At 41.4% G+C, this 16,755-nt stretch overlaps 1 protein-coding gene across 1 annotated transcript in view; it reads right to left on the bottom strand.

The window, feature by feature from the left end:
- ip6k1 (inositol hexakisphosphate kinase 1) overlaps nucleotides 1-16,755 on the bottom strand; it is a 35,169-nt gene that overhangs the window by 13,879 nt on the left and 4,535 nt on the right. Inside the window, exons 2-4 of the mRNA XM_049581277.1 lie at nucleotides 3,893-4,140; nucleotides 1,961-2,106; nucleotides 1,707-1,833 (exon numbers count right to left, since the gene is read on the bottom strand). Of these exons, the coding sequence (XP_049437234.1) occupies nucleotides 1,707-1,833; nucleotides 1,961-2,077 (244 nt within the window). The 5' untranslated portion in view covers nucleotides 2,078-2,106; nucleotides 3,893-4,140. The remainder of the gene's footprint in view (nucleotides 1-1,706; nucleotides 1,834-1,960; nucleotides 2,107-3,892; nucleotides 4,141-16,755) is intronic.

Here is a 16,755-nt window from a genome sequence, read left to right as displayed (position 1 = left end):
CTGATTAATAATCAAAAATTAAATTATAACATATCGACACCTATTGTCATGAAAACACAGAAAAGGTATCTCTGCACAACAAAAGTTGAATAAATCTCCCACACACTGTCTGTCATATTGCAGGCCTTTTTAATATTTCATACAATATTTCCGTCAAAACCAGTTTAGCAGAAAGCAAGATGGTGTGCACCAATTTTTCACTTCTATTAAAAGCATTTCATTTCCTACAATGAACAATATGGCAAATAAAAATAACTTTTAAACATGTCTGTGGCTCTTTGAATTGGTCTTTCTTTTCTGTCTGTAACATAAATTGTTGTACGCTTGGTAGCGGGCATTTTTGTGTATTATCTGCATTCACTCCAAATCAGGTGTTGCAGCAAAAATGCCAATCCTCTCAAGTATTTTAATGTGAGATCTAAGGCCTGGATTCAAGGCTGTGGCTGTGAGGCCGCTGGTGATGCTTAAAAAAAGTAGCATCCAGGGCCGAAAAGTTGAAACAGAATCCATTTTTGGAGAACTACAACCCCACATTACACAGCAGTGGACGATCATATAACCGGCAAACCAGAGGTCCATGGGAACAGGTAAGACAGTATCTTTCTATTGTTGAATATTAAAGTGATTTACAGATTGCGTGTACTATGCTTCTAATGTCATGACTTACTTTGTTTATGTGTGGATTTGGAATCCATAGCTAGATTTGCTAGAGAGACTACAGGCTGGCCACCCCTACTGACATTCAAACTAACTGTTATTCATTTCCAGGTAATTTTGTGTCAGGAAGCTAATGGAGAGGGTTTAAAGAGCTGCATGTGGCTCCAGAGCCGCAGGTTGCCTTCCCCTGTTTTAGGGCAACACAAAAAAAACTTACCAAAGAAATACGTAGTCGATGAGATGGGGAGGTTAGCTTTCTATAGTTGGTCTCCACCCTCCACTCCCATACAAATGGGCTATTTAAGTGACACTCCCACACTGCTGCACAACCCTGTGGCTAATCCCAGCAACGCCTGATTTGTGTGAACCCAGTCTACACACCGTGTGTGGATCTGGTGTGAGATTAGATGGACATACCTACTGTAAACTCATCTGTAATCTTGTGTTGTGGCTGTGGTGAAGTGGCCACGACAAGACAGTAGTTGAACCTCTGAAAATGTGTGTTCACGGATCAGAGTGGCTACAAGTTTTGGCAACATTAAGTTTTGTATATTAACTGTCATACAAACTGCAGCTATGACATTCCAGCTATGACAGTATGACGGTTTCCCACCGACCTGAGTCAGGTGTTAGCAGAGAGTACAAACTAGTTAATAAGTGAGCAGAAAAGTCCAATGGACAACTGAAAGTAATGGACAGAGGATTAAAATGTTAAAGCTTTTGCCCTTCTGAGTAGCAGAAGTATGAATGCAAAATTTACCAAATCAGCTGAAAAAAGACAAAGCCTAAACACAACAACAGGACACAACTCCAGGATGAATATGTCTCGTATGGAGTAAAACACAGCTGTTGTTTCAGTGCATTTACGGTTTTCTCTACAGCAAAATACTACAGAGCAAAGAAGAAGAAATTTGATAAGAGGGTACTTAAGTCCATCTGATAACAGGGCTGTGGGAGTACTTCGATGTAAAGGGCTGATATATGAAGTTCACCAAGAAACCCAGCTCTCATCTGTGTCTAATACTGAACATTAGTGGGATGTGACTGACCTTTATACTCTGGAGTGAACTCCTTCATCTCTGGAGGCAGAGACTCGTAGAAGCGCTGCTCTCTGCTGATCAGAGGCTTACACACCGTGTGGTCATCATAACGCATCATACTGGTGTGACCCCCCACCTGCATGCACACATACACACACACACACAAAAACAGAAGAGGTAACATAAGAAATGAAATATCCATTAAGTCCATTCTTTTATCGTATTAAATGTTTTTGACCTTTATTTTAGCCATTCCTACCCACCTGGTGTACGAAGGGCTCCAGTGGAACGCCTCCTGCCCGTGGTCGAAGTGCAGCCCCTCCCCCCTGCCCCGCCCCCTGTAACTTGTTGTCCATGTTGTTAGTGTGAGGGAGGCACATGGCTCCTGGCGGACGCACTGCGCCTCCTCCTGCCGAGGACAGAAGGATTTATGAAATTAGGTGTCAGAGAAAACAAATCTGGTCTTGTTTTACAGTAAAGCTGCCTGTAAACTCTGTGAGAAGAGAACTGCTCATCAGATGGCTGAATAGCTTTGGAAAGGCCCTCCGCCTACACCTCTGACTCCAACACGTTGTTCGAATCACCCAGCCGTGAGGTGTGCAGTTCGCTCACGCAGCTGCTCTCACTAGGGCTGGGTATCACTGAAAATGTTTTGATGCTCTACCTGAGTTACTGAAATAATATCATGAGTCACTATACCTTTACGATAATACAGTTTATCAGCCAATAATTAAACTGAATCAATATTCTATTTAACAGGCAAACAAAACATAATCAGCTACACAGTCTAAAACTGGCAAATGTATTATTCACATCAGGAACTATCTGTTCATAAAATAAGAAAACAGTATCACAAATCTGACGAGACATTTGATGTCAGCTTTTGGTACTCAGTGAACCAGGTAAAGTCTCAGGGCCACAGATGCATTTCAGTTATTGTTAAGAAAGAGCAGCAAGTGCTCACCGCAGGTTGAGCCGAGATAAAACCTCCAACACACTAAGACAACGTCATCTTCCACCTTAGGGCCCTGATCACACAGAAAGCGTATCCCAAGTAGCAAAACACGAGATGCGCCGCACTGCCTTTTAAAAAAAAAATTGAAGGCAGAGGGTACTTGCTGTAGCTCTGGTTGAGGGTGAGAGGCTGTCAGTAAACAGTTTGTTGAGTACAGATAAACAGAGATCTGTGTGGGTACATGAGACCCTAAAAAAGAGGGTGGATCACGGGCAGTACCACCAGTTGGTCCAGGAGCTTCACCTCCATGATGGCTGTTTCCAGGTATATTTTAGGATGACTGCTGTCTATTGTTGGGTTGTATAGCTCTGGGTATCCAGCAACCGCTTCCACCAGTTTCTCCTCCATTGTCTACCAAAAATAAACTTGTTGTCATGACCACCATAGTGGTGTAGCTTAACTAGACATTCCATAACAATTGTGCATTTTGTGATAAAAGCGTCAAATTTGGTACACGTATAGCCAAAGACATATATAAAAGAATTAGATGTGGAGCCATCATGGATTTTCAATATGGCGGCCATGGCAGCCATTTTCCAAAATGGATGCCGGCCACAACTGTTTTTAGATCAAATTCCATATTAACTATGAATATTACGTGATAGAATCATCAAATTTGGTACAGTTATAGCCAAAGACATGTAGAAAAAAATTAGATGTGGAGCTATCATGAATTTTCAATATGGCGGCCAATTTTCAACATGGCCGCCATTGACAACTATATTACAATCAAAGGAAAGATGTAAAACCTTCCATTCTAATAGTTCAATGGTGTTCGTTATGTCTTTAGTTTCTGCTAATGACTTTAGTTGTTCAGACATTTTGGGATGTTACATGTCTTGGCATGTTTCAATGACTCAGCCGATATTAAGGAGGTTTGACAGGACAGTCACACCTCCTTAATATCGGCTTCTGAGGAAGGTGGAAGTTTCCGCCGAAACATGTATGTAACATCCTAACATGTCTGAGATAAAAGAACAACTAAAGTCACTTCCATTCTAGTGTTTTGGTGACACCATGTTCACAGCTCTTGGTTCCCTCGAAAGATAGAGGAAACCAAACTAGAGGTGTGAACACTGAAAACTCCCTAATTAACAAGCAAAAATAATTCTATGACCTCCGGCTGACTAGCTGAGATCTCCACAGTAACACATCAGGGTGCTGTTTGTCGTGGTCTTACCTTGGGCATGGGCTCTGTTGTGCAGTGACGGGGAGGGAGGGGCGCAGGGCACCACGGGCTGCTGGGAGCGCACGCCGGCCCCGGGGGGAGGCGGCGCCAGACCGAAAAACCACCTCGCAAGGCCTTCAATCAGAGTGCTCCAATCCACCGCCGGCAGTACAGAGACCCAATCAGGACAGTGGGTGGGGGGGCAGAGTTGGGGGGAGGGCAGGAGAAGCAGGGTGTCAGGTAGGCAGGGTCACCACTTCCTGCAGAGAGAGGAAATGACACCATGATAAGTTTAATGTGTATCTAGAGCTGTGTTAACTGTTTCTGTGGCCACTTACAGTGAAGTCAGTGTGCTATAAAACCAAAACTATGAGTTGAAAGAGGCTAAAACCCAGATTTCTGTTTGTTTCTGTCACTATGAGACATCCTTTTCACATCACACCTAGTCATTAGATCCTAAGTAATATAAAAATACTGATGACTGCACTTATTTTGAAGTTATTTATCACAATAACTTTAAATGAGTTGAGTTTTTCTAAACAGCTGTGACTTAAACTGGAGGAACTTGCTGGGAGTGACATAAAGCCTGGGAGTACTGCCTGAGAAGTCAAATTTTTGGGTACAAAATCCCTGACAACCCAAGGACTGCTGGTAGGCAATAACCTCATATCATGAAGTTCATAAAATTTACCCAAATTTACAAACATATAGTATATTCCTTCAGACATCCCTTTAATCTTACGTGACAGCAGATGCTGTATTCCCTGCAGACTCACTCATGCTGACACTTTACCATCCACAGGGCGCACCTGATGCAAAAATATTTTCACCAGCAGCTGCCATTTTCTCACCATCTGTGCATATATCTTGCTCAAGACAATATCGTGTGTTGTTCATGGTCTCAATGAATGAAAGGAAAACATAAAAACTCTTCTCAGATGAAAAGAGAATAAGCTAAATTCATAAATCACATTTGATTAACTTGACAGTGGATAATGATTTTAGTGCTCTCTACAGTATAATGAACTCAAGATGTGACATTTGTATAATGTTTTGTACATAGATTGTATATAAAAATAGATATACAGTCTATGATTTTGTAAGTAATGTTTTCAGATTTGGGATTTTATGTGTTTAATTTTCAGATACATTTTCAACATACATGAATATTACCATTATAATAGCATCAAACACTAGTTTAACATTACAATCTGTCAAAAACAAGTTTTATTGTCTTCCTTGAACTCACTGCACTGAAAACCTATCAGCGTCACTGCTTCACATAAATGAACTAAAATAAAGAGGACCAGTCTACAAATTTCCAACCACCGGATAACCAAAATGTTCCCACACTGCTGACTTCAATGTGCTCGTGATGAGGTGAGATGATCAGTAAATCATCAAAGTCAATGCACAATATTGTTTTTTTTTCCCCCCAAGTTACTGTGGATGTCATATTTCGAGGGATCCACGTGAGCGTGGTTTCCATGGGGACGCAGCTGGTTTAATCTAAAGTAGATTGGAAAAACGATAGACGTAGACGGGGCCGTGATAAAAACTAACAAGGACATTTGACACAGGACTAAGAGTAAATGAAAAAATAGCTGACAAAATTAACAACAACAGTTCTGAACCAGACAGCACATAAAAATAACACACACACACACGGACACACAGTTTTCTGGGCAGGTTGCCACAAACAGTTGACATCACATATTTCAGCATGTCAGGTTACTGTCTCACACACACACACACACACGCAACACACACACTGAGCGTACGCAAATAAACACATTTTCTCTCTCTACGTCATCCCTAAACAAGGGAAAATATTCAGCGATTAAAGTGTGGGAAAAATATAAAAATCCTACTGTATCAACTGGGATCTTCAACTTCCTGGAGCACACTCTACTCCCAAAACAAAGATACTGTCTATAGTTTCAGTGTAGTGCCCCCCCCCAGATGTCCTCCCAGCTCTCTGCGCCCCCCCAGATGTCCTCCCAGCTCTCTGCTGATCACTTGAAACTTGAATTTTGAAACATCATCCGTAATCCGAGAGGACATTTTGTAATGCAGGATTTACTCTCCAATAAGCTGTCAACACATACATCCATGAGTACAATCGGCAGCAGAATGATATCAAAGCCCATCTGTTGCTGAGTAACATGGAAAATAAAAAACACAATTATAAATGATTAGCATTTGAAACAATGACACTGGAGATGACAATGGAGTAAAACCTTTTTCTCCCAATTACCACATCAAACAGCTAAAAACACCACACAAATGTAACAGAGCTTGTTTCTAAAACTGTTTGAATTAATGTTGGAGAACATGTAAATTTTAATTGCAGATGAGTCATCAATGTACGCATGAGATGACGATTCAGTGTAACATACTGCAATTAGACGCCTAAAAACAATCTGGTTTAATGCAGTTTAAATGGGACCTATTGTGCTTATTTTGGGTTTTGGGAACATGTTCACATGCTTTAATGGTCAGAAAACACTTTATTTACATCACACTGTCTGTGCTGGAAATCCTGTATTTACCCTTTATCTCAGATGCTCTGTTTTAGCGCCCGTCTCTTAAACATGACCTCCCCAGTCTGCTCTGATTAGTCAGAGTTTTGTGGTCATCTTTGCACCGTCATTGCAGAGAGAAAGCACTGATAAAAGCTTATAAACACAACTGGACATGTTCCAGCAGGAATATGATCTTAAATCTAGGGAGAAATTAACATTAGCAACCAAGATTACATGTTTCCCTGACATTAGCATGTAGCTACATGTAGCAGTGTGGGCTACGTTACGTGCCTGCAGCAGATGACCATATAAAGAAATCTGTCAGCTTGTCTCAACAGTAGATAAAAATGCTGGAAAGAGAGTAGTCAGATGGGTCTAAAGCCTGAGGTCTTTGGTCACAGGGATTACTGTTACATGCTTTTACCTCATTATTTGTAACTTTGGCCACATATGTTGTAATTGCCCGACATTGTAACATTATATATATGACAGAAAATAAGGAATAACACAAAAGGTCACCGTTAACGAAAAGATGTATCTGACAAAAGCAGAAACCAACTTCACAAATTCAGTTTCCACTGACAGACGTCCTGGTGTCCAAGTGGTCAAAGACCCACACCATGCATACACTACAGAATATGACCAAAAGTATGTGGACACCTCAGTCCAACTATGTCTGTGACTGCATCTGTTGTTCCTGGTTCCCTTTAGTTCCTCTGAAGAGAAATCTTAATCCTGCTGTAACAATGATGTTTTAGACAATAACGGATTTTCACTTTTGTGGCAACAGTTCGGTGAAGGACATTACAATGCCCCCATGCACAAAGCATCACTAATGCTCTTGTGGCTGACTGGAGGTAAATCCCTGCAGCCAGGTTCAACATCTTGTTTAAATCCTCTGACCAGAAGAGTCGAGGCTGTTAGCAGCAGATTAATGCCCATGGTTTTAGAATCATGCTCAGCTATCACATATGGGTAAAATGTTCAGGTGTCCATATTTTTTGGAATATAATTTTCTTGATTTTTCCCTCCTCTGTCCCCTGCCTTCACTCAAATCCCCCTCTATCACCCCCTTTTCAATCCTTGTATCCCATCATGCACCTAAAAGCTGGCTCAAAATGAGTCATCATTGCCTGTCTGAAGACATGAGAAGAAGGGAGGAGGAAGAGAGGTAGAAATGAGGGAGCAAAGAGGAAGAAGAGGATTGGACGAGAGAGGCAGGCCCATCAATGACGTCACAGCCTGCTCATGCATACGTATGTGTGGGTGTATGTGCTTCTGAAGGCATCATTTGGTCAGTGTCAAGGCTGCAGTAAGGCACGATGCTCGCTGATGTTATCACGATGTGGGCTCATGACAGTGGAGTAACACCAAACACAAGCTCCACACGACAGTTCAGGTACAGCTTGACATTTTTAAATACAAAAACATTTCTCTTACGCAAGACAGAAACTCAGGTCATATTTAAAATCAATGTAATGTGACATTTCACGTTATTAACAGAGCGTTATTTTGAATTCAGCTCAGCTGAGAAATATAAATTACGTCAAATTCAAATGCCATGTGGTCCTTCAAATTGTAATCCTTAACGGTACAGCTCACCCCAAAATCAGACACACAAATTTTTCCTCTTGTCTGTAGTGATATCTATCAATCAAGATTGCTTTGGTGTAAGTTGCAGAGTGTTGGACATATCCACTGTAGAGATGTCTGCATTCTCCCCAGTATAATTCATCTAGATAACACCTAGCTTGTGGTGCTCCAAGCGCCAGAAGCAGCAATGTCTCTTTCCAGAAATCAGGACCTGCTTACTCAAAAGTTAATCCACAGACCTCATGTAGGAACTTTTTACTTAGTCTTTCTACTGAACTACACCCATCAACTGCTTCACTTTGAGAAGGAAGCCTGCATCTACCCATGGACGAGAGGCGAGAGGTAAACATTGATGGCATCCTCCTGGCTGAGCTGTAATGTTTGCTGGCTACGTGGTGCTAGGTGAGCGAGCAGTAGAGCTACGTATTTTTTGGCACCACAAGGCCGAGTGTCATCTGGAGAAGGCGGACATCTCTACGGCCGATATCTCCAACACTCTGCAGCTCCCACCAAAACAGACTGGATGATAAATAGCACTACAGGTCAGAGGAAAATATGTATTTTTGATTTTGGGGTGAACTCCCTTCAAAACGTGAGTCCTGGTTGATGTGCTCACTGGTGGTAACCGCAGGTGTGTTTTAATTACATACATAAGAGGTAATTGCACCATGCAATTACTGTATATTGAATGGCTGCAATCCACAAGAAAGGGGATGAATTTCCCCACAAGGCTGAGGCCTGCTGCTTTGTGACAGGAGCAAAACAAGACCTTGTTTTTCAGCAATATGATAAAAAATGATGGTGATAAACAGTCACACGTCCAAATACTATTCAGAGACCAGTATCAATTTCAAGTGTTGAGCAACTGTGCCAGTGAACCACTGGAAGGCTTTTAGTGTGACGTTATCACCAAGTGTTTTTCAATAGAACCTCGAATCTCTTTTTGATTTCAACATTTTTTGACATTTTTCTGTGCAACAAGTGAGCTGCTTCACTGAAAACCTTGAAAACCTCAGACCTCCAACATGCCATCAAGGTAAGGCATGCCTTTAACTACACTGTGGGCCCACATCACAGGCAACGATCACGATGGCTCGCAGCACCGTGCACGCATTTGGCCACGATGGAAATTCAACATCTAACTGTCTGATCTCAAGTCACGATCCAAGCTTGACCAAGCATGAGCTCCAGATGCAGGCTGGATCACACTGTGTACACACACACTCATGCACACCCACGCACACACACACAGAGCGTAAACAGTGTATCCCATGAGCAATGAATTCTAAAGTTAGCAGCAAACAGTAAACATCAGGTCACATCTGTTCTGGGATCAGTGAAATCACCCCAATGATCCATGACTTCTAACATTTCACTGCACTCAACAAGACACACACAGAAACACAGTCGACTGGACATTTCAAAATATGAACACAAGCACCGTCTCTGAGAGGTCTGTGGTCCAACTGAATCCTCAAATATTCAGGATGTGCCAAGACATTATTATTAATAAAACCTTTTAAATTTGAATGATTAAAATCATATCGTTAAATATGCAGTACTCCTGATACTGACCTTACAAACTCACAGAGAAGGCAAAATACAAATGAATTCTGCATTTTCATCATTGAATTGATTCATTATATCAAATAATGCCGTCAAACAGTAAGAGAGTTTGCAGTGGTCACTGAAGATTACAGAAATGAGAGAAAGAAAAGTTAATCTAATTCAGATCCTGGTATTTGAAATGATTAGATATATTGGACAGTATGAGCGCTGCTGTATTAGCACACCGTGAGCTCTGTCATCACTGTTAGGCTGTTAGCACTGCTGATAATGCAACCTTGTCACGGTAGCGTAACGCCCACCCTCAGGTTACCCCCTAGATTTCCCCAGTGACGATGAGCTAACCCCCATTAACACTGTTAGCTTTGTCAGCACTGTTGCCTTTGTTAGCACCACACTGCCAATGTTGGCTCATCCACCACCTGAATACATGACCTCCTTGGCAGAGGTAAATATTTCAACAACTAACAGATGGATTACCATGACATTTTATACAGACATTTGTTGTTTTCAGAGGACAAAGCCTCCTGACTTTAGTGATCCCCTGACTTTTCCTCTAGAGACAGGGTGTCAAACATACGGCCCATAGAACTGACCCACCAAAAGGGTGCAATCTGGCCCATTAGAGGACTTTGCACATCTAATACTGATGCACTTGTGAGGTCGGGGGGGGGGGGGGGGGGGGTACACATGCCTGATTTTTAACCACCAGGAAAACGTGAGTGTGCTACTCGTGCCTTTTTTGTGCCAGCTTTGAAGAGCACGGCAGCAGGTTGTGTCTGAGGTTGCTTACCTTAACAAGCACCATATCATAGTCTATTTACCTGAATGCAGAGCTGATCCTCTCGTGTGTGTTAGGCCAACAATATTGTCTGTGGGTCAGATGTAAAGCTCTGGCAGCCCTGCACTAAAATGATCGACTTTTCCATATTTGCCACAGACTGATATTTATGGAAGAAGGGAAAGATAACTGTCGGCTGTGATTGTCTGACTTTTGTCACATGACATGATGCTGCTGAGTTCCAAAAGCTGTACTCAGTTTATCTTATGGTGCAGCTGTCATGCCTTGAAAAACAGGTGCTTGGGAATGTGTGTGCACCGCGACGGCGTCACTCTGGTGTTTGAGCACGCCTGCCTACATTGAAAACAATGAATTTGAGGGCACAAAAAAACGCGACATGTGTGAAGCCCCATAGAGGTGCCAGGTTTCAGGAGCAAGTTAAAAAGTCAGTAGCCTACTTCATGTACAATGTTGTTTCAGAGGCTTTTCCATCCTGATCACAATACAGTTCTCTGAAATATAAACACTTATTGTGGTCATATTTAAAGATGTTGAACAATGTGCAAAATATTGTCAATCAGCAGCTTCAGTGCAAAAGAAGGTCCCCAGAGGATGACTTACAGTAACTTTGATCCCCTGCCCGTTACCATCTGGTCAACATTTTATTTCACCTGCAAAACTAATGAAAGTCCCATCAGCCTCAGTTGTATGTTGTGCTTAATTAGCAAATATTAGCTTGGTAACGTACTGCTAAACATCTACACGTTAGCATTGTCACTATGAACATGTTGGCATGTTGATGTAAGCGTTTAGCTGAAAGCATCGCTCTGCCCAAACACAGCCTCAAACAGCCGCTAGCATGACTCCTGGCCAAGATCAAACAGTGTCTGGTCACACAGAGGTAGGTAATGGGGTATTAGGTGATGAGGTATTAAGTGAACAGCTGGTGTTTGATAACGCCTCTGTACGGTGGTCTTGTCTCCGTTAGTGGATCTATATGTGTCTCCAGTGAATTCCTGGCACATAGACAACAGGTGTGTGTTTCCAGCGGGCAGCGTCCTGTATGCAGTGTGATGCAGAGGGCTGTGAATAGGCTGGTGGAGGGCAAAGTCAAGGACAACTTGCCTCCCCCTGCTGTCTCTTATACACACTATCCTCCTCCTCCTCCTGTTTCCATCATCCCTCTCCCCAAATCCCCAAATCTCCCCACCTCCCATCCCGTCTTAATATCTCCTCCCCTCCTTCAATGCTTCTTTCTCTTAGGGCAGATCGATCATACTGTAAAAATAATATTTCACTCCGGATTAATATTGATATACTGTTATGTTAATTTCTGATTGGCTATCATTTCATTAAGATATTTACACACAGTAAAACCATAAATACTGTACATTATTGTGGGCAAAAATATCATTGAAAAGGTAATATCACAATAATAAGCTTTCCTGGAGTACTAGAATTTATGCTAAAATTCAATAGACATTAAGTTATTTCACACCACGATTGCCATGGATTTTTATTCAGTGTTCACTTAGTCTGGTTGAGACGTGAGCTCCTTTGAAAGCTAATAATCAACCATTACTTCTCAGCATTTCTAATCCTCCAGTGGCTGGCATAAGAAATAAATGAAATGCTCTATCCCCAAAGTTTTAAATTGGGTGTGTGTCTCAGTCTTCATCAGTGCGCTTGACTTTCTTATGTCAATAACACATGAAATAAAACATTACACATGCATGTATTGGCTTTGGGCTGCTTTTATTTTGTGTTGTTTTGTGCACAATCTAAATATTTAATTATTGTGTGTGGATTTGAATCTGATAGATCAGTGATTCTGATTCCATGCAGCATTGGCTACCAGACCACATAGATGTCGTGTGACAAGAATAGAGATCTCCTGGCTGCACACTTTCCTCCTGCCATTGTGAACACACCTTGCCAGATGCCTTCACTCTAGAGGCTCAGCAGCCTCCCTTGTGTTGTCTGTCTGAGTGAAACTGCAGGAGGCAGCGCAGGAGTTCGCAATTCAAACAAACAAACAGACAAACAACCCAATCTCTAATCGTCCCGCTGTGTCCTGCCAGGTGTGGCGAATAACCTGAGTGGCCAGCCAATCAGCTTAGAGGATCTGTGTGAGCATATCTTACATCATCAGCCATCACTGGGACAAAGCTGCAGGCTCACTACAGCTCTACGACACCGACAGACTGATTAAGCTGCTATTTCTGACTGACCGACCGCGTGTGTGTGTGTGTGTGTGTGAGGGAATCCTTCTGTCCTTCAGTAAGTCAGAGATAGAGCCAATTAAGGACTTCCAGGGATCTCTAAGAGTAGAAGTGCGTAGTTTGGCAGTGAGTTGCATCAGTGTTGAATTTTAGAGTGTTACTGAGGATTTGCAGCACATTTACCATTTGTAGGAGACACTGTCCGCCTGGTTAGAGTGGTTTGAGAGAAAGGAGAGGTCTTTTATAAGTTGCATATCACTGTCTGGTTTGTCAGAGAACTTTGAGGACATTCTGCAGAACTCTAAAAACTCTTAAAAACTGCGCTATAAGAAATTATAAGTCAATCCTTCTTGCAGGAAGAAGAGCACATGCCAACAAGTGCCTTACTAGTTTCTTTAACCAGTTTTTCCAAACAAAGTACATGGCATGTCATACACCAGATCTACCCATTTACTTCGCCTTGGTAAACACCTTTCAGTAATCAAGAAGATGTGAAGTTACAAACCAGTCCTGCTCTTCGGGTGTTAAGGACATTGATTAAAGAGTTCATTAAGATAAAAATCACACTGTAATAAAATCTTGAGTAAGTCCTGAAGAAGTGATTTCTTCAGAGATGTTGAGAGCATTAATGTGTGAAACCTTAATTCAAAATGCTTCATGTGGGGATGCCCACATCAAGTTTCACCAGAATTGCTCAAGGTTACTGCTGCTTTCCAAATTACTTTTCACATACTTTAATTTTCAGTTGCATATACAGTGAAATGCTCGCACTGTAGAGAAGGAGAGCCATGCTGCAGCACTAGCAGGCTGGACAGAGCACAGTAAAGACAGAATCTGATTTTGATCGACCTTTATTTAAACAACACTGATCCATTTCTAGCTTTTTCCAACTGGCTATTAATGTTTTCTCTATCTCATTTGTACTTGTTTTGTCTTCAGTGTTTATCTGATACTGTATTACGACTGCAGCCACACTAGATAGAACTACTATGACGACTACTGCAACAACTTCTGTACTTGTTGCTCTTTCTCCTTAAAGCTATCTCTACTTCTAATGTGATATATCTATATCACATTAGGAAGATAGCTAGTAGAGTACTCACCCATCATTTAAGTGGTTATGTCGCCAGTATAATCTCGAGCACACAACTAATATTTACATGGTTTGTTTACATGAAGTAAAAGAAGTGAATATTTAATGTATTCAGTGTGGACAGAGAGCTTTAATGTTACTTAATGTTATGTGATAATGTGATGCTTGATCACTGCTCAGGATTGGCTGCTGCATCAAGTGCGACAACTGTTGTTTTTGTTTCTTTACTTGATAGATTAATAAATTCTTTACCTAAATTGTTTTATTCAATTACTATGAATTAAATCATTTAAGCACCACTCTGCTCCATTAATTGACACATAGTAGATTGCAAAATGTGTCTCACCTGTGAAACACTCAGCTGTCCTATTGTGCTTACAATCAACAAAGAGACCTGTTCCACCTGCATTTAAATCACCTTAAGTAAACAGATTATAATCTGTCAGAGGTCAACCACATATACAGGTGTAAGCATTCTCAAAATGGTACAACTCTGACCTACACAGGTCTCATACTGGGAACTTTCAGTAGTGTGTACCAGAGTTATAAAGGGTAGTGAATCTACATACTTAATCCAAATAATTTCCCCTCGGGGATCAATAAAGTATAAAGTATTTCTGATACTTAAAGCTGTTTACCTGCTTAAAAAACAAACAAACAAAAAAAATCAGAACTTTGTTGGTGAGATTAAAAATGTAACGTCATTTTCCTGTACTTAACAACAGAAAACTGGCCATGAAAATGTCAAGTGTGGATGAGACAGATGTAGCTTTACAGGTTGTGTTAAGTAAATTTACAGAAACAACAACTTTTAAATAAAGCAAACACGACCACACCTTCTGTGCTGACTGAAAATCATGCCGAAGGGACATTTACATCCCTCACACAAACAAAACAGGTGAAACGAACACAATGTCAGACTGAATAATGAGGTGAAAACAGAACAACAATTCAGTCTCATTATCAGGCTACACCTTCTCATCTTTCCTCTCACTTGCCAACAGTTTCTCTTGTTGTCACCTGTTAGGCAGTACACATTTAATTCTACACTATCCGCATGACAACATTGGTCCACACTACATAGATTAACCAAACTTACATCAGAGGGATCAGTGCCTGCTGCTTCATCAGTGAGGCTGGCAGGATTACACTATCGAAGAAGAGAGAACCACGTTTAGCTGCAGTGTGTACGTGGTCATGTGGGAGCATTGCTTATGGAAACTAATTACTGCATGTGGATCCCAAGTGGAAAAAGTTAAGGTATCTTGTGGTCTGATAAACATACTGAAGGACTAATATATCCTGGCCTGAGAACATCTTGGGATCCTTCAGGAGGACGACGCTGGGGAGAAGACAGTCTGGGCTCATTTTTTTATCCTTATAACTCAGTCTGGTGTAAGGACAGTACTGGACAAAAAGAAAACCTATATTTAGTGCTTTCTATTTGATATAATGGACCATTACTGGATAATACAGTAAGAATTTATGTGCGTAACAATCGTGTGAGAAATACTAAAACCTCAGTGGGTATATTGGGCATGCATGCTAACACTTGGTGTAGGGATGTCAATGGTTATGCGTTAATTGCTTAACTGCCAAGAATAATTTTGACAGGTTACACATGTCGATCTACAGGTTAATTTTGCTGCTCTTCAGTTTACGTCACTGAGCACCAACCCAGTGTATTGGGAGCTCGCTAGCAGCGCTGCTCAGTCATCAGTTACTGCAATTACGCCTTCCTGACCCAACAGCATTGTTGTGGAATAGGGCTTGGTGCAATTCATCGATTACAGAAATACGTCAATTAGCAAAACATGCATCGGCATGTCACATTATAGTAAGCTGCACCCGGCTTCCCCTGGTCAAAGTTTACAATCCTCCAGAGAATGAGCTGCAGCTAAAATGGTTCATTACAGGAGTATAAATGCAATGCATGGACACTTACAGCGAAAGCATCCTGGAGCACTTTGTCAAGAAGGCAGGGGTTTTGAGGCCCAAAATGAAGCCGCTCAAGAGAGAGGGCCAAGACCATCATCATCATCACCGTCATCATCATTATCATCATCATCATAATTCCCATCATGATGTCTGAACTCAGCTGGTTGTGTATGTGTGTTATTGCTGAGGGGCTGCATTAGTGTAGAGTAGCATAACCAGGCTAAATGGTGGCAAATAAGGGTGAGAGGTTTAACTGCTGACACACACACACACACACACACACACACACACTGGGAAACTGAAAAACACCAAGAAAAGTGGATGAGAAGAAAACAGAGACCGGGGGCCTCATTACAGAAACTTTATAAGTCTGAATCTTATCTCTTCATGGCATTAAGGAATTTTGGTATTGCAGAAATATGTTTCCTTGCTGCATTTAGGTTAAAAAAACCTCTTATCTTAGCTAAGGAACTTAGCTATTACAGAACTGTCCCAACTTGGGGATTTCACAAGTTAGGAATCCAAGTTAGGACAGCATGGACTTTGTCCTAAATTCAAAATAGCTGCCAACAATGGCAGCAGCACTGTTGTTGGGGCATTACGGTAATGACAATGAAGATGGGGGAGAACATGAACACCAAACTGATTGAGAGGCTAATTAAAACTGTATAATGACGCTTTAAATTTCCTGGATGATTATATTAATTGATATACATCGACTGCCAAGACAATTAATTTGAGAGGCCTAATAGAAGCCAAGGGGCTCTGCCAGTGATCATACTGATTACAGATGCACTTAATTTTTCTGCTTTTCTGCTTCATTTTTCGGTGACTTCCAGACTGAAGCTGCAGATTTGTCTTTCATATCACTGCTTTGCATCTTGTGCAACCTCACAGAGGTCACCCAAGCTATCTGTACTCAGGCGCAGCAATACATATTTGCCAAAAAAATGAACACCCATCCTTTTTTGTCCATGATAGCGATTTAGATAGCCAGAGACAAGTGACAGCCGTTGATATTATGGCTTGTTCATCTCGAGAGGCCTACCAGTACATTCTAAACATAGATACAGGCATGAAAGGGCAAGTGCTGATTAAATAATCAATAGTCAGGATTTCTTAAGATAAGAGTTTAATTAAGGATAAGATTTCTCCTA

Source organism: Epinephelus fuscoguttatus, linkage group LG1, assembly GCF_011397635.1.
Source record: "Epinephelus fuscoguttatus linkage group LG1, E.fuscoguttatus.final_Chr_v1".
In the NCBI taxonomy this organism is placed as follows: Eukaryota; Metazoa; Chordata; class Actinopteri; order Perciformes; family Serranidae; genus Epinephelus; species Epinephelus fuscoguttatus.
The sequence above is the reverse complement of the archived record's forward strand: the minus strand, read 5'-3'. Positions and strand labels throughout refer to the sequence as shown.